Raw genomic sequence first — 27,016 nt, forward strand, 5'->3', positions numbered from 1 at the left:
ATGCAGGCAAACTTTCAGATTTAGTCTAAAATATTCGAATGTTTGCTGAACACTATCAGGACTGACTTAAGTATGTACATCAATTCATAAATATTTCACTCTCATTCAAATGATGCTCAAATTAATTATAACGACAAAGTACTTAGCAATGCAAAAACTTAGTAATTATTTTATGCTACTGCAGCCACATTTCATAGATTCACCTTCAGAGTTAATTGACTGCTCAGGCATCAAGACTTTAAACTGTGAAAGCCGTTGGTTCCCTACATCGACCATTAAATACCACTGTTATAATATAACAAAAATCAAGACAAAGCCAACAGTGAAAATAGCAAAGTTTGCAAGTAAGCATTTACTTCTCAAAATTGTGTAAAAACAATCACTTTAATAAAAAAGAAACCAAAGGAAAATGTTCAAAAGCAGAAGTGCAAGCAATTCCAAGACAATATTTTTATTCAAGTGGCTTTCAACGTCACAGTAAAGCAGAGTGCAGACAGTGCACCGCTGGTATCATATTTCTTGGCCAAACCGTCTCTTTCCAATGTTGACTCTGTGTTCAAAATTTCTTTACTGTATAATGGAATGTTTGACTGAGAATCACTAGTTGCATCACTATCATAAAGAGATTATCAATAATTGTATAAATCATCAGGATCATCTTACTTGTGTCTGGCAGACGCATCTTCCAGCTTCTGGGTTAGTAAATGACACTCATCTTTCAGTTTAGCCACCACTTGGTTCTGTGATTGAATCATGCCTTCAAGTTCACTGACAGTCTGTACTGAAACAGGATTAACACAAATCCTAAGCATCTCGTTCAAAGTTCAAAACTGGCAAAAGGCCATGGAACAAGATTGATGGTGATGAACAAAATTAAATCTGTTTCCCTATTTCTCTAACATCAAAGCTACAGAAATGGTAATGCAACACCAGACTAGCCTTCCAAATCAATATATTAAAATAAACATTTAGGACAGTGTACCCAGAATTTCTCCGATATTTTAAGCATCTGCAAGGCTCTTATTAAAACATCTCATTTGCTAATAGGAATGGATGAATTTTCCCACAGAAGGATCAGGTGGTTTTTCTAATGTGTTTACGATTTGGAAGAAATTTTCGAAGTTTCAAATGGGAGGATAACTGATGAACAAAATGAAATCTGTTTCCCTATTGACTATAACTAATTGATAATTATAATAAGAATTATGTAGCATAAACAGGGTTCAAATATGGATTGAATTTTTCTTTTAAGGGTTTGTTAGCACTGACAAATATTTTTCTCAGAAAGTCAAATTTCAAATATGATTCTACAAAACCTTCAAGAATCAAGATACATCACTCCATGTAGATACATATATGTACATGACAGTCATGTTAATTCCTTCACCAAAGTTTTAATAGTAATATTTAAGGGCAACTATTTTTCTATTGAAAAAAATTAGAATGTAATGGAATTCCTGAAATGTGGGGCACAAAAATGATAATGAACTGACTTCAATGAGCAAAGGAGTGAAAAATCCATCACATGCACTTTTGCATCTTATGCTAAATGAACAGGCAAATTATGCAGCAAAAAATATTATCATGAAATGTACGAATACCTTAGGACTAAATAAATTATCTGAAACCACACTTCAGGATATTGCACCTTAAGGCTAGTTCGAATTACCACTTCAGTCGATCACTTAAAAAGAAATAAGATAGGAAATTCCGCATATAAGGGCAAGCCAGCTGGAAGATGTGGCACATATCAGACATCTTAAGGAGAATCAGATACAAATCATATGCCTGCTGCAAACAGATTTTAGAGGAATGGTCACTATGAGCAAGCCACTTTGATACTATGAAAAGGTATGATAGAATGTTCATATATGAATAAGACTCAGGATAAATATTCCTTTCTTGGTATAGGTATTCATGATAAGTTTGTCCATCACACAACTTATGCATGAATTGAAGCTACCAAACCATGTACTCAATGCTACAATATCAAAACAACTTTAAACACAGAGAATAAGTTTCACACATAAAATGCAAAGCATTGGCCAAAGCTACAGAAAAACAGGAATATCATCAGCTAGATGAGTGTATAACAGATGAATAACAAATAAAGATACTCTACAAGGGAGCAAATTATTTTTAATTGGTGCTAGTAATTTGCATACATGTGAGCAAATATGGAAAAATCAAACTAAACATGAATCATGCAATCCTTGTGAAGGCTTTGAGGCATGATGATTTTAAGCTTCACATCTTTCAGATTTTTTACGCAGAGGATCAAAGTTTCTGGGATGATGGTTACACGGACAATGCAGAAAGCTTCTTCTCATTCAATGAACATGAAGAAGGTGATTGAAATGGCCGACAAACTAATTCCCAGAAGTGTTGACCTACACAAAGCATAAATCCAAAGACCTGAATCTTCATCAATCATGCACATCAATTCCATGAAAAAATAAAGCATCCCCATATGTAAACCTCAATTCCATTCCTTTCATCAGAAATTGTTTCAAGTGACCTGGCGGTTGAAAATTTGGTAATCCTTGGTATGACCCAGTTTTATCCTTTTCAGGAAGGGAAAAGGTCGAATAGGCAAGATGGGAGAGGGAAAAAAAGAGGTAAGGAAAATATGAGCCCAAAGTAGGAGAGGAAAAACAAGTAGCTGCCATTTCTTGAAAGTTGAAATGCTCTCAGGTAAAGGTTATTGGAGAGCAGACTAGGTGACAAGCGATGTGGGAGAAGATCTTTACAGGAAAGACACAAAGGCAAGATTGAGGAGAGAGAAAGGAAGATAATATCAAACTAAGCACAAATCATACAATCCTTTTGAACTCTTAGAGGCATGGCAAAGTTAAGCTACACTTCTTTCAGAGTTCTTACTCAGAGAATTATTCATTCAGAGCTAAATTTTTAATTAATTTAAAAAATTTGGTTCATAGAAGGGTAGGAAAAGTTACTTTGAAAAAAAAATACTCATAAAGCCATCCTTGCATAAGGTTAAAGTAAAATAAACTCAAAAATTACTGCCCACTTTTCATGAGTTGGTGACATCATTTGTATGCTGGTACATCAACTCATTCAGGGATAACCACACATTGAGGGAATGAATCGTTAACATGAGTGTAGACAGCAACAAACCACGCACAGCTTATATGTATATGGAGGAGAGAAGCACCTCAGAGGTGTTGCCTTATAAGCAGTAGGGTACGATATTAACTTTTATGTGAAAGTTTTAAAGTCATTAATTCGCTGCAAATACCTCATCAAAAAATGGAAAAATATGGGTATCTATACTATTCAATCTCCATGACATAAACATTAAAAAAATTGGAGAAGGAGCCAATTTCCCCAAATAAATTCTTATTGGAAACCTGGAGGCTAACTGGCTGGGCTCATACTTTACCATCCTAGCTGCCAGGTTATTTGAAACGAATATGAAAAATCATAATAGCATAGCAAGTAACAATAGCTGAATTAAATTTGTGAGACAAGCACTATTCAGACAGACATATCACATTCCAATCGACAGTAAACATTGGTGCAGTCATTAGTCAAATATTAGTATGGATATGATCCTCAAAAAGATGAGAAGATAACACAAAAACTTATTCACAAAAATCAGGGATAATAGTTCACTCATAAAATAGCACCATTGCACCAAATTTCACAGATGACAGCAGCAGCTTATGATATATGTTCACTCAACGATTATAGCAGCAAGCAAAACCATTCTCTAGCAGGATTTAATAAAAAGTAAATCCCAAGCATTTAGTTATCTGAAAAGAATGGAAACAGGCTATAGTGAAGAACTTCATTTTAAAGAGTACTAGCAAATCAGGGTATTCCTCCAAGTCCAAATACTAAGATCAGTAACCACCAATGGTAATGACAAACTATTACTGATTCCACATGGTACATTTGGAAGCAGATATCCTTTAAGTTTCTTGATTTCAATGCTTAAATAGTCTCACTTCAACAATAGAATATGCACTCAATGTAAGAACATAGTATGCACAAGGAATTATAGTACGTTCACTTTTGAACACTCACTTTTAAATGAAAAATCAGTAAACATTATGGGATGATTAGGAATTTGATGGGAAGTCAAATGAAAACCTTAAATGCATTATGAAGGTGCTATATGCAAATTCATTGCTCTGAAAGTTGATTCAAATCCATTCCTGTAAAAGATCATGTGTAATCCTTAAATGACCAAGTCATTCTAATGAGTCAATCCATGAGCCGGAGCAAGGAAAATTGCTCCAATAGCATCAAACACAAGAGAAGAAAAGGAAATGAACATTCTGTTACCTTTAAATGAACAAGTGAAATCCACAAATAAATTTCTACCAGCACCATGACTCCATGCGGTATGATATCTGCTTTTGATAGCAAGAATAATATTAATGGTAGCATAATTTCATATTATGATAGTTGCCAGTTACTGATGCAATACATTTAGATAATGAGCTTTGTGCTTTGACTTTATGAGGCTAACATAGCATTTCAAGCAATGTATCATGAGGGAAAATCACCAAGTGACAATGAAGATAAAACAACTGAAAACATTAGTTATAGTTTTTCATTTCCTATTTTATACACTGATTCCCACTTTTTTTCAGGTGCATGTTATGTAAGCACTACACCAAAGAAATCTAAAACTGAAATATAGGAAAGAAAAGTTCACTTCTTTCAGAGTTCTTACTCTGAGAACCATTCACTCAGAACCAAATTCACAATACGTTTTAAAAATTTGGTTCATCGAGGGGTAGGAAAAGTTACTTTGAAAAAAAATACTCATTCAGCCATCCTCGCATTAACAAGGAGACTTTGCCTAACTGATGTCAAGAAAGAAGATGAAACCCTTGTTATTCGAAAGTAGACACTTAGATAGGAATACAGTTGAAGGGTTTTGTCCAAATACGCCCGGGTTTGAGAGAAAAAAGCATTTAAAAATTGAAAAATATGGCCACGTTGAATTTAAGTTTAAAAATTTCGTTAATTGTTTAAAAGCGATTTGGCCGAGCGGTAGCGTACCGCGCTTCTGATGTGAAAGTCCAGGGTTCGAGACTCGGTGAGAGCAAATTTTTTCCAGTCCGCCACCTCCTCCATTTTTTGTAATCCGTTCCATCCTCATCTAATTTGTTCATTTAGGACGTTTTACATTTTTTTTTTACTTGACTGTTGTTTGAGAATAAGCCCTAAACTGACATTTTTGTCGCTAGCTAACCCTTACTTCGAATTAATCTTTCCGTGCCAAGATTCATGAAAGCAGGAGTGGTAAAACTGTGGTGCTGGCTTCGAAGTGAAGGGAACTCATTTCCAAAGCAAAAGATTACAAACATATTGTCTCCGGAGAGTTTCCTCGGTTACATACGGGAGAAATATATAAAATCAGGGGGAACGAAACTCGAAAAGCTTGAAATGATCGACAGATGGGTATACGATCACTTTGTCGAAGCCAGGAACAGCAATGAGCCTCTGATGACTCGGACTTTACAAGAATAAGCTATTTATGCGTGATTTCAGCACATATCTCCAGGATTTGAATTCCCTGCTGGTGCTTCATGGGTTCCATCTTTTAAGAAGAGACACCGAATCGTGCAACGTAAATTAACAAAATACGTATCAGCGGGCGAGCAAGCGTGTGCTGAAGAAATATTGCAATCGGCAATGACGTTTCAGAAGCAAACAAAAAGCCCAATCTCCAAATGTAATAGATTTCGTAATTAATACAGATCAGACCGGGTGTCCGTAGAGGTGGATATAAAGAGAATGCGATCAAGAAAGGGAGAATATTGTTCAGGTTGCTCTTTGGAGCGTGATCAAAGTAATACACTCATATACAGCGCAGGAAAGGTGCTTCCTAAAGTTTTTATTGTGCTTATCAGAACCTGGAGGTGATTTTGGTCCGCAAGTGAGCGAAGAAACTGGAGAGTGAAATTTTAAATGTTTCTGTTGTGTATTCTAAATTTGGAAAACTTACGACCGGGTTGTATTTCAAATTAAAAAAAAATATTCTCCGGCCATGTGTTAAAAACAATACATTTTTATTGCTCATTGATTTGTGGGGACAAAAAAATAGTGCCAATTATGATGAACTATTTATCGACGAGGAATGAGAACTGATGTACAGCGTAAAAACTATACCACCGAAGTGCACATCCGTAAGCCAACCGTGCGATGTATATTTTTACAGGAAAGTAAAGCAGTTTATTGCACGAAACCAGAACTGCACCTTCCTCCTTCAAGGGAAAAGAGAGATATTCTCATATGAGGATGGAATAAAAATCCATTCAATCGTGCATCATCAGTTGTCCTAACCAGCGTTCAATGATATGCTGAGGTATGCATGATATGCCTCAAAGTTAGAAGAGAATTGAATTGTTTAAAAAAGTTAAGGGGAATATGTTTCCTTGAAGATATAAAGAAACACAATGGCGAATGCTCAGGTAGCAGATTTATAGAAAGAGCATGGTGCTTTTCAATCAATTGCTTTTCTTGTTTTATTACAATTATCATCCAAATTACTGTAAAGAGGCGAAGTAATAAATAAATAATGAAAAATCGGAGAAGGTAGTGGCAATTGCTGATTATTCAATTTTACATATTTGTGCTTTATATTATGAAGGTATTTCCTCCAATTCATGGTCCTTTACGCGACAGAGATTTCTCGTGGGCATAAAATCTAATGAAAGCAAGAGAAAACCGAATAATATCGTGCTATGGGAAAAAGCAAAAGAAGTGTAGGAAAATGGGAGTCTGGGGAGGCCATGAAAAAAGAAAAGGGAAGGGACGAGCCGACAAGTTAAACTAAAAACAGTACTATCATATCGACATCGACCTCAACAGGTTCAGGCCATGAACCAATTTTAAGTTGGCCGAGTAGTACATTCCAGGTAATTAAAAGTTCACATGTAGCGACAATTCGTTCCCCAGCTTATACAGCTTGTTTAAAATCTCTAGGCACCTATATACGCGGGAATAAGGACTCTGACAATGCGAGGAGAGTAATTTTGTGGGAGGAAAGCATACCTCGCACATCGATCGGTTAGGGCAAGAGGAGTAGGGAATAATGGTCGGCAGGGTGCCCAAAAATGGCTTTATGGAGACTTACTATTCCAACGAAAAATATAGATGGTACTTCAACCTCCTATCCAGGTTACTATGTGTTGAAAAAACTTCGTTCTAATCGTCTAGCCCTTCAACTATTCGGGTGTTGAGGACAAAATTTCTTTCTTACTTTCCAAAATCCTATAATACACAAAAATTTTAGCCTTTTAACTTTGAACTCAATATCCCCGGTAAATCAAATTCGCTTGAATAGGTTCTTGGCAACAAAATACATGCGGCAAAAGTTATTCAGCAAAATAAATTAAGTTATAAGGGCATTTCCTGACGATTACCAAGGTAAAAAAATAGACTACAGGAGAGCAACAACAGTCAGAAGAGCAATAGTGACGTTTAGCACTTGGAATACTCCAAAGTGATCATATAGGTAGACGAGTGAAAATTGTTGTATATTCTAAATACTACAACAGCAGGAACCTGGGAGACTCTCCGGAGACAATATGTTTGAAATCTTTTGCTTTGGAAATGAGTTCCCTTCACTTCGAAGCCAGCACCACAGTTTTACCACTCCTGCTTTCATGAATCTTGGCACGGAAAGATTAATTCGAAGTAAGGGTTAGCTAGCGACAAAAATGTCAGTTTAGGGCTTATTCTCAAACAACAGTCAAGTAAAAAAAAAATGTAAAACGTCCTAAATGAACAAATTAGATGAGGATGGAACGGATTACAAAAAATGGAGGAGGTGGCGGACTGGAAAAAATTTGCTCTCACCGAGTCTCGAACCCTGGACTTTCACATCAGAAGCGCGGTACGCTACCGCTCGGCCAAATCGCTTTTAAACAATTAACGAAATTTTTAAAGTTAAATTCAACGTGGCCATATTTTTCAATTTTTAAATGCTTTTTTCTCTCAAACCCGGGCGTATTTGGACAAAACCCTTCAACTGTATTCCTATCTAAGTGTCTACTTTCGAATAAAAAAGGTTTCATCTTCTTTCTTGACATCAGTTAGGCAAAGTCTCCTTGTAAGTTAAAATAAAATAAACCCAAGTTTCATGAGCTGGTGGCATCATCTGTATCATTTGTAATGTGAAAACTTTCACAGGAAGTTTATGCCAAAGAAAATATCCCATTGTTCGTGTGTTAATTGTTGGTTCATAGAATTATATATGACATGACTTTTTTTTGGCTGGATGTTCATAGTTCATAGAGAACCAAGCCAGCACAAGGGATAAGACTTTTGAGTGACACAGAGATCTAGAGAGGACAGCATAGGGAGTCGAGAATTCAGGATCAAATTTGGGGGGGGGGGGGAGTCATGACCTGACAATGAATCTGGGGAGGGAGTACCCCCTAGGAGAGAGGGGCTTCCTCCCATGCAAATATTTTTAAAATATCCATTTTTTACGCAATTTGGAACATAAAATTTCATTTTTATTCTTAACAACAACTGAAATTGAACAATTTTAGGCATTTAAAGATAAAAAACTATTAAATTAATCAAAATTTAAAATTTCTGATAAAAATTGGGGGTGGAGGGGTCACGACCACCGGGACTCTCCTCTAAATCTGCCCCTGACTGACATTTTTAAAACAATAATCCACGCATAAGACTTGTATGGGCTTATTTTATATATACTTTATAACACACACATCTGGCGTATGAAAGTGGAGCAGTATATATGTACCCCTTAAGTCACAGATGAATACAAATATGTATAAATTTCAATACTTATAATGCCCAAACACATAATTTGAACAATAAGTTTACAAAAATACACACAGCAAACACATGCAACACAGAATTTAGGAAAATATGCAGACAAGAGATTTACTATTCTCAATGAATGACAACCATGAATATTTAGAGAAATGGCTTCTTCTTTGGCTTCACTCATGTTACAGAGGTCTTGAGATTCTATTACCATAAACATCTCAATTTCCATTTCATTCAAAAGAGCAGACACATCATCCACTCCATGCATAAAAAAGATGTAGCCAATAACTCATTTCTAATAATTAGGTACTTTTCAAAGAAAAGGTGATTTCCATTACGTAAAAATAAAAAGGAGAAAGCTGATTTCCAACTAAATACATATGCTCTCAATCTACAGGCGTAATGTCTACACACAGCAAATAATCACACTAAATTTTTCTATTCATAAAGGGGTGAAGTTACACATGCATTCCAAAGAAAAAAATTGACAACTTAGTGCTTCTAATTTTTACAAAACTAGACTAAAAATAAAATGATAGATTCATGGCTAACTCACCATGCTTGTTCTCCATCTCCTGAATCATAGCTGTCACTTCCTTCTCCCGCTTCTCGGCCGCGCTGCTGTCCTCTGAATAGCCCTTATCAGGACCAGAACGTGACATCTTAGCCAAGCTCAGCTGAAATAAACAGTTTTTAATAACTAACATATTTTAAAAAATTGGAAATTTACCGTATTTCTCCGAATATAGTCCCCCTCTGAATATAGTCCCCCTCTGAATATAGTCCCCCCCTAATTTTGAGAATTCAGTTTTGGGAACAGTTAAAAAAATGCGTTTGAACATAGTCCCCCCCCCCTTTACTTTTACCATGGGCATTTTTGGATAAAAAGGGGGGACTATATTCAGACATATACGGTGTTCAAAAAATCTACAATAACACTGAAATTAATGATCACTGATTAAACCCACTTCACCCACTGAGAGACATGCACTTAGAATTCACCCACTCTCGACCAGCCTTTACCACCATGATTTTTTAGGACAAGCCAGCATTTTATTTCATTCGAATGTGAGACGGTTTCCAATAAAGTCAAATTTCACCCAAATTGATATTAATGCAATGTTTACCTAAGATTTGCTATTTGATTGGCAAACCACAAATGAAGCATACTCAGAAAATTATTTGAATATGCGCTGTCTTATCCTTAATTCTTTGAGAACATTTTTTAAAAGTAAAAATTCAAAGTGGTCCAAAAACCTGTAGAGGCTGTACAAAGTGCTCTCGTGTTTCCAGCGAGTCAACTATGTACAACGCTTCAAGGTTCATCACGTTCCTCATCTTCACTATATTTCAAGTGTGCTCTTATTATGTATGTATTTGGACATCATTCCCTGAAGACAAGGTACGTGACTTACCTCAAAATGTTGGACATAATGAACTCTATAAACCAGCTGGAAATCCAAGAGCACTTTACCTGGTCGATTTGCTAGAAAAGCACCAGATCATTCTTTAGATGACATTTAAAGGAGAGTGGGGACAAGTTTGACTTGTTAGCAGTCTGATGGAGGCTCAGGAAATATTTTTGGTGAATTTTTAATTCTTTAAGATCCAAGCGACATATATGTACGTCCCAAAATTTTGAAATTCTCTCAAAATTAAATTAGAAGGTGCATGATTGTAAGAATTGGTTCTATTGGAGAAGAGGCTATTGGCTTCTAGTTTTAAATTCTTTTTGAGATATACTTTAGATATTGCACTCTCCACATAGTTAAGAACTTTCACTTGAAATGCTGTTTAAGTAGTGGAAATTTGATAGTTTATAAAAAATCAATGAGAAGGTCAATTATATCAAGACTTTCGGATTATCCTTTATGTGTACCTAGCCTGTGAAGTTAGTGAGAAAAACTCTGTATATATGCTTTAGTTTTCACAAAATTAGTGTTTTTATGTCATGGGACACACATGTCCATATGGACCACGAGGGAGTGAGAACTGTTATTACTTCATATCCCAGACTGTATATCAGAAACTATTAGATATATCGCTTTCATATAAATGTTTTTGGAATTTACGCATTCATAATAGCCTAAAAACGTATTATGTTATGCAATCTAATGGCTGCATTCTTTATGGGCCTTAAAGGGTTAATCATTTTTCAATGAAGTCTCTTCAATTCTAGGCAGTTTTTTAATGATTTGATCCCTCTTAAGGGAGTAACCCACAACAGTCATTAAAGAAGAAAAGATAACCATTTTTAGAAGTAAAGCATCACTTTTATGTAATCTTTTTCTAAAAAATCACTAAATTTTTAGCCATACATATACAAAATTAATTTTGATTAGGCGTATGCATACATATGTACTAAGAAATGTGCTTAGCATCTCCTTCCTAGAATCATGTATGTCAGATAGCCACAAATTAGCTAGCTGCATAATGGCAGTGTACTGGTTCCGTGTCCTGCACAGTTATCCACAAGTGCACATCACTATTAAAATTTCACCATGGAAAAATCATCCACCAAGTGTTGGACGTTTTTGGATTTACATTTTTACAACAATAGAGAGATCAATTTTCTAATATATATTTCAAGAAGCATTGCGGAGAGGTACCTAAGCTAAATGTTAACATGAAACTTGATACACAGATGTTGTGCTGAATGTCTAAATCAACCTCATAATTGCTACGGCAGAGGCCAACGCATATGATTTAATGCCTGAGAAATGTTCGTAACATTAGATATGTATGGCTTGACAGAAAATAAATGGTTCAAAATAGCATAATGTTTACGCCATGAGTAATGAAATAAGATTTGATGCTTTCCCAGCAAATAATGTGGGTAAACTTTTCTCAGGATTATCATCGGGTTAAATACTCCATTTTAGCCACCACTTCAAGCTGACTCTTGGGGCTCATATTCAGGGCTGGTGAATGTTATTTTATTATAATGAACCCTGAATCACAGCTTGAAATGTCAGCTAAAATGGAGTTTTTAACCCAGAGAGAATCCAAAGGAAAGTTGACCCATGTCAGTGATGATTTTCACTTGATAAGACCTATTTATCAGGCGAAATAAATGGCCAAGAAAAGAGTGGATCACATGGTCTGCAATCTCAAACCTCTCTTTGCAATGCTGAAATCTGCTCTGACAGTCTCAAGCACTCTTCCCGGCTTCGGAGGAGTTCGCTCTCAGTCCGTTCCAAACGCTGACGCAAGGCACCTACTTCAGCTCCGAGCCTGGACGCCTCTGCCCTCGCCTCCCTCTCACTCCTCTCCGCTGCAAACTTTGCACCCGATGCCTCCTGCTCAACAACACCACGAGCTGACGCAGCAGAGGAAAGCTCTGCTTGCAGGTGGGCTGTCAGCAAAATGGACACAAAACATAATTTTTAAGTATTGTGATGATGGTGAAAAGTTCAACTTTGGTAAAGGGTTTGAACAGTTTCGATTATACAAGCTAATATATAAAAAATTATAAAGCCCTCAAGGTATGAAATAAATGTAGTGAAATATGGAGAGGATTTACAGATTTTTTTTTTATAGTGACATATCTCTAACAATAACAACTTACATAAAAAATAATCACATACAACTGCACGGAGCATCTCCTTAACACTAGAACCACCAAATTATTAAAGACAGATTCATTAGGCAACATAAGCAACAAAGGCTCAGAATAAGGGCACAAGTGATAAAGTATATAACACCATCACTGTGTTTAAGTCACAGCAGCATCCACAGCATGCTGATGCAGACAGGGAGCAATATAGCTCTGTACCAAGTATGTATGGCATGTACATGGAGAACTCATGTAGTTACAGTAGAAGAGACATGATGCTACTTTGTTTTGTGTTGCTTGTCTTCCACCATCAAGGCAATGGTTAATATATGCAGTAGACTGATACTTTCTCTCATACATACATACGTATCTGGGAGGAGTTCAACCATATTTTGCATTCAGTTGCACGCCTCTAATATGCATTGGTACCTACTATACATCACCGCAGTCCAGCCTCATTTTAAGAAATTCATCTGCTACATAGGACTAATTGTGAAGTCAATTCCATTGTATGTTGAATCAGCATTATTTATGGATGATGAATGTGCGAAACGAACATCAGCACATTGAAATTTTGTAATTTAAAATAATTTGTTTAATTGTCAAATAACGTGTACCACTATATAATTGATAGCATATTACACAAGTGGAAACAAACTCAGGGAAATTTTTAAATGAACATTTAAAAAATCAGTTCAAATCGTAAGCCAAATCTATCGAAAGTCAAACGTACTGTAAAGCAGGGGTCTAATGTACTGGTATCATGAAAACAATAATGTAAGCCCAAGTTTCATAGCAATCTCACCAATTTTAGCTTGCAGCTCTCTCTGCAACTCATCGCCTGAAGAAGCACGGAGGGACAGCTCCCTCCTGGCATCAGCCTCTGACCTCCGCTGCCTTTCCAATTCCAGAGTGACCCTAGCTGTCTCCTCCCTAGCATTCAATAGCTCGTTATTCAATTGTTCTATCTGGAAAAAATAACCACTCTTGATGACTTCTCTCTTCAAAAAGAAATAAATAATATTTTTTTTAATTATTCATATGGTGATACATAATAATTAGACAAAACAAGTAGGACAGAAAAAACTGATTGTTGACGAGTTGACTTTGTGGAAGTCCATGGATATTATTATGTAATTGATATGCAGTAGTATTTCTCCACACTTTTTTTTATTCTTTCTCGACCGGTTTCAATGCTTACGCATCATTAAGAGACAGCTCTCGATATTGATGTGTAAGCATTGGTACCGGTCGGAAAAGAATAAAAATAAGTGTGGAAAAATACTACTGCTGTTTCAATTATCAACAGGACAAAAGAAATAAAGGCTCTGTGAGTGGCAATCCTGATCTCAGATATCTTCAGGCACTGTTATGGAAAAAATGCCACAGAAGTCCTGGAAGAACCAGTTTAAGTTTAGGAAGGAGAAAAGAATCCAAAATCATAATGCAACAAGAGAACAAACAAAAGAAATAAAACTAAAATATGGCTAGGATGTTAATGCCTCTTAAGAAGATTTTGAGAAGGTGCAGGCACACATTCTTGCAGACTCAAGATATAATATAGAAATCATAAATGAGATAAGGTAATAGAGGATATCCTAAAAAGTATTTTTTTCATTTGAAATTGTAAGAATACCTGAGCTATGAATCGCCGCTCAACAGCACTCCTCTCTTCTGCAACCTTGCGAGCCTGATCCTGAATTGTGTCACGCAGGCGTTGATGCTGACGATCCAGTTCATCCTTCAATCTGTGAACCTCCAGCTCTGCCTGAAAGTACAAGAAAGAGCATGGTGAATGTCATGCACCCTGAAAACCAATTCATTTTTGGATACTTAGGTGAACATCATACACCCCCAAAACTCTATACCAATTCATTTTTGGATATTTAAAATGGTGAACACTTGTAAAATAGAAGATGAAAGATGAGGTAAAGTGTTAAAAAACCTGGGAAGGGATGGAATCTCCAACCAAAACAACACATAGCACTCTTTAATAAACTCATATGCTTTCCCAATGATTTTGGCAAGTAAGTGGGCTTCCTTGGGAAGAATATTGGGTATTGCAGAAAATGGGGCCAAGTATAGGCGAGCATCAGTGACGTCATGGCAAAATTAGCAATACCGGAATGCACTTTCCTTAACTTTCTTTAGAAGTGAAATATTACTATGCTGTGTACTTTTATTACAAGTCATTATTTACATTTTATTACTAAATATTATGGTTTGGCTACAAATGTATAAATTAGAAATTTTGAGACAAAAATTTGATAAAATGTGACTATTATTTCTTTTGATAACCAGTGCCGGAATGGCATTCTGGCACCATGACACCACTGGTGAGCATTCATATGAAAAACAGGACAGACTGTGGAAACAAGATTTGAATAACATAAGTACCAACTTCATCTTTGGCAACCAGAAAAATCAGTCATAAAGGAGCAATGAACACAGGATCAAATCTGATCTAAGTTCATTACTTGTTCACTCCTTTGTTTAATGGGACTGGGTGATGAGAGAAGTAATTGAAATTAAGACAGAATTGAGAAACTTCAACTATGACATAGTACATGTCTCCTAGGCAACAAATGTAGACCACTGATGAGAGAACTAAAGAAGTCAAGCACTTTCTATCAGAATCTTACAGCAGCCAAGCTGACAGATAAAAAAAAGGATCCTCTGAGTATTCTGCCCAGAAGATGAATCTCAATTAGAGATTCGAAATGTTGGCCGTCAGGTGCAGCAGTAATCCATTTCCAGAAAAGGCACAAACTCACACCGATAGTTTTCCAGTTAGCTAAGAAGATAACATCCAACAAGGGAGGCTCCTAAGGCATTACAAGATGTTCTATTCTCATACATAAGAATGGGGTCATATAGGCTCTATCCCAAACACTCATTCAATTATTCCTGACAACAAAATTTACGTAGATTTGAATGGAAAAATCTCCACCTTATAAATGTATGGTAACACATTCAGCCCTAAATTAACCAAAAGTATTAACTGAGTCATACTCAGTCAAGTACATTGACACTTCCTTGAACACGAGGGTCAAATTCCACAACTACATCCGTGTACCACATTGCTTGTCACCGGATCACAGAGGGCATCAGCCTTGTGGAAAAATGCTGTGGATTTATAAAATATAGGCATCGATAGATGAAACTTCTTCAATGATATTCCCATTATGAAAGTGAAATACATATTTATTTCGAATCAATCCACCCTCAGATAGTTGATAGGATAGATAAAAGAAAACACTTCTAGCAGTATATCTCAATAAATATGCATAAATGCATGGCTTTTAATAGGAAGAAATTAATTTTAAAAGACAATCAGGGTGGGATGATTTTGCAACTGATCCAGTGCTTAAATCACCAAGCAAAAATCAAACAAAAATCACTCATGCATAACGGAAACTACATACACCATTTCATTCATTACCTGATTCTTCTCGAACTGGGCTTGTTCTAAACTATCTTGGGCCCTCTTAACTTTATGTGAAGCGGATGATTCACTCTCTCGTAGCTGGGTCATAACTGCTTGCAGTTTGGCTATATTCTCTCGGAGCTCTCCCTTTTCTCTACAATACATATGAAATATGCATATTAAATTTAGACATATGTATAGCACATTCTATGTATATTGAAAAAAATGGCTAAATTGTTTTGAGAAACAGTAAATGAGCATGAACAAATTTTTATTCCAAATGATGACATATATGTATGTAGTGTTTTGAAAATCATTGGTGTGATACCAATAATTTGCATAATTTAGGCAGTATCCCACATTCAGTGTTTACAGTTAAGATTGTTCCACCTAAAACTATAGCAGATTATTTCCAATAAGAATGAGATTTTTCTCCAAGTTTCCAGTTCTCCACAGGGCTTGCAATAGAAACAACTTCAAAAAGCACCATAGGAAGTCCATTAACAATTTCAAATACCGAGGCCAGGAAACCCTGGGTGACTCAATGTCAATGGCATAAGGGGTAAGGTCTGGGGGGTCCTGACTTCCCCTCTAACCTCCGAAATAAAAAAAATAATTACTTTGCTTAGTAAAAGAAAACAAAACATTGAAAAATCATAAATTCACCAAAGATTTCTATGACAAATGAAGGTTTTTTTTATTATGAAGAGTGTTAAAATTAGTTTAAAACCTTCTACTGAGTACCCTGTTTTTCAAAAATTTTCCCCCTGCTGATTTTGGACCTTCCCTCCCCGAATGAAATTCCTGGCTACCCCACAGCTCAATGTAAACAAAAATGACTTCAAAGTTGTATCATTTCCCATTTAGAATAAGCAATTTTAAATTGCACAATTAACATTTTAACTGTAACAAAGATAAGGGTGTTATTTAGAACTCTCCATGTTATTCTTTGAATCACATACAATTCACATTAGAATTTTGGGGATTTGAGGGGGGTTGGCAAATTCAATGGCCTATCCCTTATTAAAGCATAATTTGGAATCTAATTTAAATAATAGAGGTATACAGTAGACTCTCAATTTTAACGTTAGATAACGAAGTTCGCATAAACATTTCTTTTAGGAATAATCGCAAAAAAATTGTCAAAATTTCTTGTCTCTTCAATATCTGGTATTTAAAGTCGATTAATTTATGCCCAAATACATAACAAGAAGAACATTTGTTTGATTTTATCAATATAAGAATGTGGTATGGTGCAATCGAGGGTAGATATCTTCCCAAACACATTGAGTCCTCGGCTTATGAACAAGATGCTTTCCAAGACCTTGTTCGTAAGTTGATAAACCTATGCAAGGCACCGAAACGAGCAGTTATCCTGCAGAATGCAACATCGCATTACTACTGCGCCTTAACTCACGATTGTGATGCGCTAATCTAGCTGTACTTGCTATGCAGCTGGAGCCGAAAAAAATCGTAATCCGCGGGAAGGTAGAATGGCAAGACACAGATCAGTTCCTGCTTCACAATGGATTAAATAGTACTTTGTTCAGATTTTGCCCAAAGTGCGAGTTCCTCTACCCCACACCACGTTGCATCGGCCAACTCCAAAGGCGGCAAATTTAAAAATTAAGCACAAGTCACAAGGAGAACTTAAACATAGAGCAATGATTATAAGGTATCGTCGTGTATATCCTCCTAAATGCCATTGCTTAATCATGGAGCTTCGTATTAAGTCTTTTTGTAACCACTGAGACCCGGACTGAGGTTCGTAATGTCGTAAATAAGAATATTTCATAATTAAGTTTCTTTTAGTATAGATTGGATTGGCCTTCCAGGACCAACAATTTGCTTCGTAATAATGTTGTTCGTATAAACGAGGGTCTACTGCATAGTGATTCGGAGGTGATGCCAGAGAAAACAAGGTTTAATTAACAATAGAGAGAAAGTGAACCAATGAGGGGACAATTGAAGCCTCACCTAAAGTGAAATTGCCAAAAAAACATGTATGTATTACTTAAGGAGCCAATTCACATTTTTAGAGTAAATGCTACATTTAGATATACAAGCACCTTCTCAGTGTATCAATTTCAGCTCGTAATGCCTCCATGTCAGGAGTAGAAGTAGAACTTGAAGACTGACTGGACGGAATGTGTGCAAGTTGCTTCTTCAATGCTTCACATTCTACTTTGGACTTGTCGAGATCAATCTTTGCTTGTGAGAGCTGAGCTTCAAGTTCAGTGATACGAGACTCAAAAACTATACTAGGACCTTCAAGTCGACGTGTCTTAGGGGTCGGCTTACTCTCATCCCTGACCTTCTTCTCTCCCTGCAAAGGAATTGCAAAAGGAAAGAGCCTGATAAGAATTTAAAATCGGAAGAATTGGGCCATTTTTATCTTTTCACACATGTAAAACAAAATTTTACAACAAATAATGAATGAATCTAGATCCTTCATCATCAAGATAGCATGCAAGCTTATAACTAACTAGCCACTACATCAACACAGACTAATGGAGGAAATATTTGTTTCAACTGGTGAGAAACAGACCTCAACTTCCAAGAAAAATTTTGGAGGGTTCCTCAGAGGAGGAGTACATTTTGGTAAAGGGTTCATTTGGAGGCGGTACAATTAAAACATAAGAATCTCCTGGACACTTGAGGGGGTTTTGAACCTCCTGACCTAAACCACCTGCAACAGCCTTGTAGATTTTTGCATTAAAATTTAATTTTTAACAGAAAAAAATTATACAGAAAGTAACTTAATTCTGTCCTGCTTTAATCAGCTCATATACTGACTCATATATATGACTGACATGTATCCCGGTGGAGATATTTGGAGTTTTGATAACAAGTAACACATAATGTATCTTGAGAATTGGAGATAGTTATGGTATGATGCAATAAGAAATTTTTCTGAGCTCTATACAATACACACACATGCAAGCCATAAATAGAAAATACCATTTAAGAAACTAAAAATACATGGAAAAAATTGAAAGGAATGAATGGTAAATAAAACCTATACTAACTATTCAAAGCACATCAAATTAAGAGTATCACAAAGTGTAACGCAATTTCATTGCCCTCAAAAATTTCACAAAGTCTAAACTATGAAAAGCAAAAATTAAAATAAAAGATATTACCTTCATAGTGCTCATGTCCTTCTCATCACCTAAATCGTCATCACCATCATCATCAAAATCCTCTTCCTCGGTGTCCAAATAATCGAACATGGACTTCATCAATCCTGATTTCTGCTTATCATGAAGATCCTCATTTTCAGCGATCACCTCCTTCACCTTACCCAGGAGATTAGAGAGTTCATCCTGAATAACAAATAAATATACATGATCTCACAGCCAGAATAATTAATGGAGCAAAATCCAACTATGCGCATGCAAATTTGCAAAATACATAGTAATCAAATTACAAATACCAGAACAAACATAAAAGAACACTGATGTGAAGGTGTTATCACAGATACATGATAACATTGTACATATTTTGTTCCAGGGAGATTGCTCGTTCTTATAACATATTTGGTTTATCTGCCTAGTGAGAGGAGGGCTTCGTACCAAATCTCTGAACATAAAATGAGGACTTCCTCGGGGTGCCTTTCATTAATTCGTACTTACAATTTTCAGAGTCGTTTACTTTTGCCTGCTCCCTGTATCTGGTGGTTAGTAGGTGATTGTCTGTGGTGTTGCTCAAAACAGGATCCTACACAGGTTCCTCGCCAGTTTTTACATCAGTACTTGTCTCATTTCTCTTTCTGTCTTTCTCTCTCACTACTCACTTCTTTTTTCAACCTTAAGTGTTTCAGTTTGTGGGTTTTGTTTAACATAATGCCGTCTGGTCAATCAAGCACATTCTGAATTGGTATCCGAGGGTCTTCCTTTGCACTATTCTAAATTCTGTCCCACCATGATTTTGTTCACTAAGATTCAAATATTCAATTATTAGCTAAGTTTTATCGTATTAAGGGTCTTTTTTTACACCTTCCTTTCCTCTTTCTATCTACAAAGCAGATAAATTTGGAGAGCAACAAAAACCTTTCCTTGCTCATTAGATTGAGAAAAAATGGAATTTCTAATACATTTTTTCCACAAAAATACATTCGGAAGATTGATTTCTTAATTATTCCCATCAATATGAGCAAGCCTAAAAATATTCTTATTTCCTCCAGAGTTGTGGGACCTCACTTTTGAAAGAACGATTATTTTTTTCCTCCGTAATTTTCTTCGTAAATTTTCAAGAAATGGTGCTTATTAGTGGTTTGTCTCAGTCACTGTAATTGTAATTATTTCATCGTTAAAATGGGAACTCAAAATATGCTATGGGATCATCTTTACACGATACTAGTGAATTTGTTCCTGAACTAAATCACACACCAAGGCTAGAGGTGCACCTTCACTGCCAATCTCTTCCCAATTATTTTCTTGAAAATTCACAGAAAAATGAGATGGTATAAATCTTTGAACATGGAGTCAAGGGAGTGTCCAATTGAAACCTCTGAATTGGTATCAGAACATTCTGCACTCTTTTCTTCCAGAACGTCAAGCATATGCTCATCGGGCTACTCACGAGAGATGGAAGTCATGGTCAACTAACGAGGGGTTCAAATACAGAAGGGACCCAAGGCCGAAAAAAAATAAAACGACCAAAGCAAATGTAGGCGTGAAAAAATCCCAACCCTACGCTTTGAACGTCGTAAATTTGACACCAGATGCTGACAGGTCTTTGAGGTTCTAAGAAGCATTTGATGACAATGCCTAGAGAGTCCATGCCTTCACTACTATTGCCACAATGGAAGAGAAAGGAAAAAATGAGGCAGAAAAACAGATGATAATGAACCACAGAGGAAAGCATTCTGCACACACCACACAACACACAATAGCTAAGACAGCACAAAAATCATAGCACAAGCGGAAGAATATCTTCCATGAGCATCCACCAGATGCTACTCTTAGAGGAAGCATCCTGGCATCAGCTGGAAAAAATATTTTTTTAAATACGAGCACATAAATAAAGGCAATGAAGAGGCACAGAACGAAAGTAGGCAATATGTCTCACACATACATACTTACTAAAAGTACATATATGGAAGCTTAAGAGATAGGAATTTTTAATGAAAGATTCGGATGCCTGTGGTGCATCGTGTACGCTTGAGGCATGGCATTCAGATGATATAGATGGCGCATCGCAAACACTGAGAGTAGAACCACGGGCAGTTAAAGTCCATGCTTCAGTGGTTAAAAATTTGCCTCCATAGGAATCGTGACAAATAATTTTTTTTAAATCAACAAACCCTGCAATATTGAGACTCCTTCTCCAGTTGATCTATGTACTCTTCCTGACGCTGAATGAAGGCCATGAGCTCCGGAGGAGGTTGTTGGCTTTCTGTCGGAATAGCTCCCTGCTGCTGTCCATCACCAGATGCAACTCCAAGTCCTAATCGTGCTGCCGTCGCCTTGTATGGTGAGGCTGGTGCCACATAAGGTCGTGATGAGCCATATAGGGATGGCCTCGTGAGATGTGATGTCGTTCTGCCAGCAGATCTCTCACTCTGCACAGCCGAGAAGTCTGTCTCATCCCCACTGTCATCTCCTTTCTTGCCATGAGATGACTAAGAAAAAGAGAGCGTCAGTATCAAAATATGATCAATAAATTGACCCCTCAAATCTTTCAAAGTGGTTCACAAGGAGGTGGTGGTACCACATTAATTTAACGTTCCTATTTACTCATCTGGAACTGATCTTAACATTCAATGATTTTATAATAAAAATACTGACAAGAATTTGGCTCTACACTCTACCCCTGAAGACAATGCCAGACAGCCTTCGAAACATTGGAACCAATTACTCAAAACCACACCCAGTGGGAAACCTGAGAATTACTCCTTCATGCAATTAATCTATTTTGATTCAGATACTAAAATTTTCACAGAAAGATACAAACTTCTTTCACCAAATCAATGGCATCACCAGGATATACTTCAGAGCCCCTAAGATTACTCCCTGTGTCTGGCCCTGCCCTCTGGGAATAAATTACTAATACCTTCAAAACAAAGGTGAATGCTTCCCTGATCCCATTAGCAATTTCCATTCAATAATAATAATGTATGGTCCCATTTATTTTTTTTTAATTTTCCACCATTAAGAAATCAAAAGGAGTACTATACTTAAAATTTAAATTTCAGAAGGCATAGTAAAAGGAATTAAATTGTCTTTGAATAAGGTTTAGAAAAAACTTTAGTTTAACATGAATGTTACTCTACACTCTCTAGACACATATAAATGCCCCGAAATCTTGAACATCCATTCTTTGGTTGGTTATCACTGCTCTTACAATCACATATATTAAATAATCAATTCATCACTCGGCATAGATTAAGTTTTCATGAATGAAAGCTCATAGAATGAATTACAACAAAATAGACATGAACCGTATTTCCCAGCCCAAAAGCCACCCTTTTTTCACTCCCAAATGTGCTGTAAAATCAGTCAGCATCTTATGGGCTCGAACAATGCAAGCTGCTTCCCTCAGAATATGATTGTCTTTTTTACAATTATCATTTACTACTGTGTTTTGAGTCAAATGCAAAATATTCTGCTAATTCTGATACAGTAGTTCCTTCAAAAAATTACAAATAAAAGGTTTTGTTATGTGGTAAATCTATGCCACCCAGTATGGCAGTTTGCTGCACTCTCCATTAACGTATTTTTTTAAAATGTGACCCGAATAATCAGTGTGTCTTATGTGCCGGGATAAACAGTGCAGTGGGAATAGATAGGGATTCTAATGTTAAAAAAAACTTCACTCCAGAATACCTGATGACGGGGAAAAGTATGAACATTGTATGAAACTCTGGACGGAGTAGGCTGATGAACAATGGACGGTGGAGCATACGACTCTGCCAATAGGTAACGTAAACGTGACACAGCCTCACGATATGCAACATCAGTATAGTCAGGGTTAGTCCTTCTCCTTAAACCACTCTGGTCCATCCTATGTGGCCATGCAGAAGCTGATCGCCTAAAGAAAAGATACATACTTTACTTATTTGGGGCAGCATAACATATTGCAAATGTGTAATAACATGAAAACAAAAGTTAATGCTGCCAATGAAAATGTAATGGGTTCACTCAACAAATCTGTAGCATATCACAACCAACATACTCAGCATGTGGTTTTGGTATGACTTAAATAAAGCTTCCAGCAAAAGAGGAGAGACATTACTTATCAATTTAAAAGATAAAGAAAATATTCAAAAACATTATTAAGAATGAGCATCATATTGTAAGCACGAGAATTTGCTGTTAAGGAAGCTTTAAACTCAGTTAAAATTTGTAACTAATTGAAAGAAAAGTTTAAGATAACATGTATGGATGAGAGGATAAAAGCACAATGACCTAAGAGAGGAAACCAAAAACAGAAATTTTCCAAGTCAGCATTTGACAGGCTGACACCCAAAATTTGCCACAGCTGATGCATAGCACTGGACAAATGAAATGAACCACCTGTATTGAAAGGTGGAAGTTATCTCAAAAGCATCCCTTGGAACTTGGCATCCACTCCACTTTGGTACATTCTGCTAAGGCAATAAGCATGTTCCTTTGGACATAGAATGGCTGAGAATGGGCAGGCTTGGAAGCTTAAGGGCAATATAATTTTCTTTCTTGTATTCCTTTCACACTACAATTGCCACTGTTTCTTATGGCTCTGAAAACAGTAAACTGACTCCAATTAATCACATTAACGTTAATCAAAAAATCAGAGTAATCGCCATTTGAAAAGGATATTGATAAAAATTATGAATAGTTAGCTGCTAAAATGCATTTTCTAATAAGTAGAAATTATAGTGGAGGTGGTCAGACTTCTCTCATCCCTCCTCTGTCTCACAGCCTATTGCCAAGGAAGATTCAAGTGTAGGGACAGTGAGGACAGGGTGGGTTGTGAATAGCTGATCGCTAGGTGGCCCAAGCAAGCAAAAGTTAGTTTTGTAGACATCTCAAATACAAGGAATTGCTAAAATTAGTCCTTGAATGTCAATAAAAAATCTGAGTAATTGCCTTTATATAAGAAAGATGCCAAAAGTAATGATTGGCTGCAACATTTCGTATTCTAAAAAGTAAAAATGGTAGTGGAGGAGGTCAGATAACTCAGGTTCCACCCCCACCTATTGTAATGGAACATTCGAGGATAGGGATTGTAAGGACCAAGTGGATTGCAACTGCCTGACCGTGGGGTGGTTCCAGCAACCAAAAAGTTTGTTTCATAGAACTCTCAAAATACATGGAATTGCCAAAATTTATCATTGAATATCAATAAAAAACCATAGTAATCGCCATTTGATGAGGATAATGGCCAAAGCAAGATTAGCTGCTATGTTGCACATTCTTAAAAGCAAAAATTACAGTGGAGATGGTCAAATTTCTCAGGTCCCACCCTCACCACAGAGCCTATTGTTGTGGAAGATTGCAGATATTATAGGGGTAGGATAGGTGAAAACTGGCTGACCATGGGATGGCCTCCATGTTAACATCACCTACCAGAAATCCTGATCAGAGGAAATGAAAGGCAGGAAATTATTATTACCCTAAAGAGTACAATCATTTCTAATTACAGCACAAGACAGAAACTTACACAAAGTTGATCAAGTGATTCATTGACCAAGTTAACTTTCAGGACAATCAAGAATTCTGAAATTAATTATAATTAAAATTAAGAGGGAGTGGAAATCATTTCTTTTTCCTGAAAATTTCCAGTAAAGCATAGCAGTTTCAGCGATACTTTGGGTGCAGCATAATTTTTGCCATCGTAATGGAAGTTTGCATTTCTATTTAAGTTTCTTCCTCAAGGGCATGCAACAATGCAGCCATTTCAAATCTTACTATTTAAATATCACCAATGCCTGTTGTGCCAGCCGAGCTACTCTCCATTGATAGAGGGGGCCTATCTCAAAGTACTTTCCTACTGCCATATAGTATAACAGTAGTAAAAACAGGTCGAGTTATCACGAATGAGCCTTTATGAAATAACTTGTGAATGATAGAAATGGTGAGTGTGAAATTTTGAATTTATGGTATTGCTCAGATATATCAGCTGATATAAATCAATGATAATGCAAAAATATTAAAGACCACATCAGAATCCATAATCAATTACTGGAAAACATTCCTTTAGCTAGACACTTTTCAAATGAAGAAAATACAAAATAAGGCTCTAAAAACACCAAGAACTTGAGTGCAATAATACCACTACTAATAACAGCTGGTATATAGAATTATAATTTTAAGCTTTTACCTGGGCTACAACTCAGAGCTCATAATCTGACTTCTTAATGGAAGACCAACAAGAAAGGTGACACACAGGACATCTTCAGAAGATTTTAAAATTCAGACAGAAATGACCGATTCCGGCGATAAAACACTGTATTATTAGTCTTGCTTAGCATGCAAAATCATGGAGGATAAAGGTGTATTTAATATTTTCCCTAAGTTACCCATGGGCAGCAGTGACATCATTCTCCACACACATTTAAACATCAATGTCGTAAATCTGAGCCATTACGACCATCGCTGTCAAAATATCCCAAAGGCTTAAGGCGGCTCGGGGCCAACAGGTTCCTATTCACACTTTCCTCTCGGGAAAACCCGACTCGTTTCAAGGTCAGCTCAGGAAACTCAGGTCATATAAGATGCGACACCTTGAGAGACGCGCAGTTGTCGTGCAGCCTACGGGAACGCTACTCTACCGAAGGTAACATCCATAGTTCATCAACCGTATTCAAGGTAAGTCTAAATTGATATTCGAATCGTAGAGTTAGTTGGAAGTCCCAAATATTCCGTTTACCGGGAGTGTTACTTAGATACTTCATTGCTTCCCAGATGGAAATACGAGTTTTCCTGATTACGCTGCTAGTCGCGGTTATTCTCAGCGCTATGTTCGTCATGACTTCATCTCAGAACCTGCCATGTGCCAGATGTGCTACGGCCTCAAATGAGACACAACAGTGGTGCTGCAGAAATTGGTCTAGTTGCTGCTGAAACAGGAGTGCGAGAATATGGTGTCCTGAGGAAACATGCGATTTTAGAGTGCCAAATCTACATCAATGACTGAGGTTAACGCTGACATTGCATGCAGCCCGTGTATCGGTTCTGAATACTTGAAATCCACACACAAAGACATAAAAACATTTGTATCACAAGGCAAATAAATAAGGCTTTAATGTGATGTCCCTGTGCTCCATTCATTACTCACTCCCACGACGCCTGTCAAAGTCTCTTTTCCGTATTTTCAGTTTCACAGGTTGGACGAGAGGCTAACAGCTGATTCCATGAATGGCCACTCCTGAGGTTCATCTTTTGTGCATCATACATTTGGGGCTTTTTTCAGATCCAGAACGAAAATTTTCCAGATGAAAATACAAGAAAGTAGCACGGTAGCACCTTGATTCATACAAGCACATAATTCAAATTTCAATGTACCTCTGATAGGTGCTGCGCTCTAGCGCCGCGATTACAAACAAATAAAACGTGTGACAATCGATTCAGTGACGAAAAGCTTGTCAGTTCATAACAAAGGGAGGGGAGAAAACAACCTAAGCTGCGGGAATTCCTTAGCTGTCAACGTAAGTAACCCAAATTTTATTGAATGAATGCATGCATTTTTTTATAATACTTGTATACTGTGATAATATTGACGCGAATACGTCGATATGTCTTGGTTTCGTTTATTTCTTTGCGTAAATAACGTGATTTTCCTGCGGATGACACACGATCGAGTGCTTAGAAATGTTTTGAGGATGATGTAAAACTATTGTAAGTCATGTACCATCTGGATAAACATCGCCTTTCATGTACTGTGTTGCGTAGTATCAATGCCATCGTGTTGTTCTCGTACCGATCTTGGAATCGCATATTTTCCCGGATAAAACAACTTGATTTGGCGTTGGATTTGGATGTTTTGCCGTGGGGTCGTCGATAAAGTTGTGAAACATAGTTGGGAAATCTTTGCGAATAAGTTTTAGATCTCTCTGAACATGTGATTCGATGCATGCCTGGTATTCTTACATGAGTGTGGATACTGTAGTAATGACCTATAATATGCACCACAAGTTAATTAGTCTCATTTATTTCTACTAATGCATCCCCTGTGCGATCCAGTCTTTCTATAACGAAGTCATGGGGTTGCTTCTAAGGTAGCAAGACGTCTAGAAGTACCTCGTATAGCTTAATGTGCTC

At 36.8% G+C, this 27,016-nt stretch overlaps 2 protein-coding genes and 1 long non-coding RNA gene across 11 annotated transcripts in view; 2 read left to right on the top strand and 1 right to left on the bottom strand.

Annotated features, from left to right (window-relative positions):
* The window catches only part of LOC124166627 (serologically defined colon cancer antigen 8 homolog), a 40,490-nt gene extending 14,283 nt beyond the window's left edge, over positions 1 to 26,207 (bottom strand). Inside the window, exons 1-11 of one of the 5 annotated variants that reach the window (XM_046544244.1) lie at positions 26,034 to 26,207; positions 22,601 to 22,805; positions 21,079 to 21,396; positions 18,914 to 19,096; positions 17,840 to 18,096; positions 15,786 to 15,924; positions 13,980 to 14,111; positions 13,149 to 13,344; positions 11,904 to 12,142; positions 9,344 to 9,464; positions 664 to 781 (exon numbers count right to left, since the gene is read on the bottom strand). In XM_046544244.1, coding sequence (XP_046400200.1) covers positions 664 to 781; positions 9,344 to 9,464; positions 11,904 to 12,142; positions 13,149 to 13,344; positions 13,980 to 14,111; positions 15,786 to 15,924; positions 17,840 to 18,096; positions 18,914 to 19,096; positions 21,079 to 21,396; positions 22,601 to 22,777 — 1,880 coding nt within the window. In that variant the 5' untranslated portion in view covers positions 22,778 to 22,805; positions 26,034 to 26,207. The other 4 variants (XM_046544243.1, XM_046544246.1, XM_046544242.1 and 1 more) reach the window with 4 other exon arrangements.
* On the top strand, positions 25,450 to 26,006 carry LOC124166628. The gene is made up of 2 exons (XR_006866469.1): positions 25,450 to 25,564; positions 25,661 to 26,006. It is a non-coding gene; the product is annotated as an uncharacterized LOC124166628 (long non-coding RNA).
* Positions 26,208 to 26,329: 122 nt separating the features above from the next.
* Positions 26,330 to 27,016, top strand: part of LOC124167108 — a 428,168-nt gene continuing 427,481 nt past the window's right edge. For all 5 annotated transcript variants that reach the window (XM_046544902.1, XM_046544906.1, XM_046544904.1 and 2 more), the window contains exon 1: positions 26,330 to 26,403. The gene's annotated coding sequence lies outside the window, so the exon portion shown is untranslated. The remainder of the gene's footprint in view (positions 26,404 to 27,016) is intronic.

The sequence above is a fragment of the Ischnura elegans genome, chromosome 10 (genome assembly GCF_921293095.1).
Source record: "Ischnura elegans chromosome 10, ioIscEleg1.1, whole genome shotgun sequence".
NCBI classification, from domain to species: domain Eukaryota; kingdom Metazoa; phylum Arthropoda; class Insecta; order Odonata; family Coenagrionidae; genus Ischnura; species Ischnura elegans.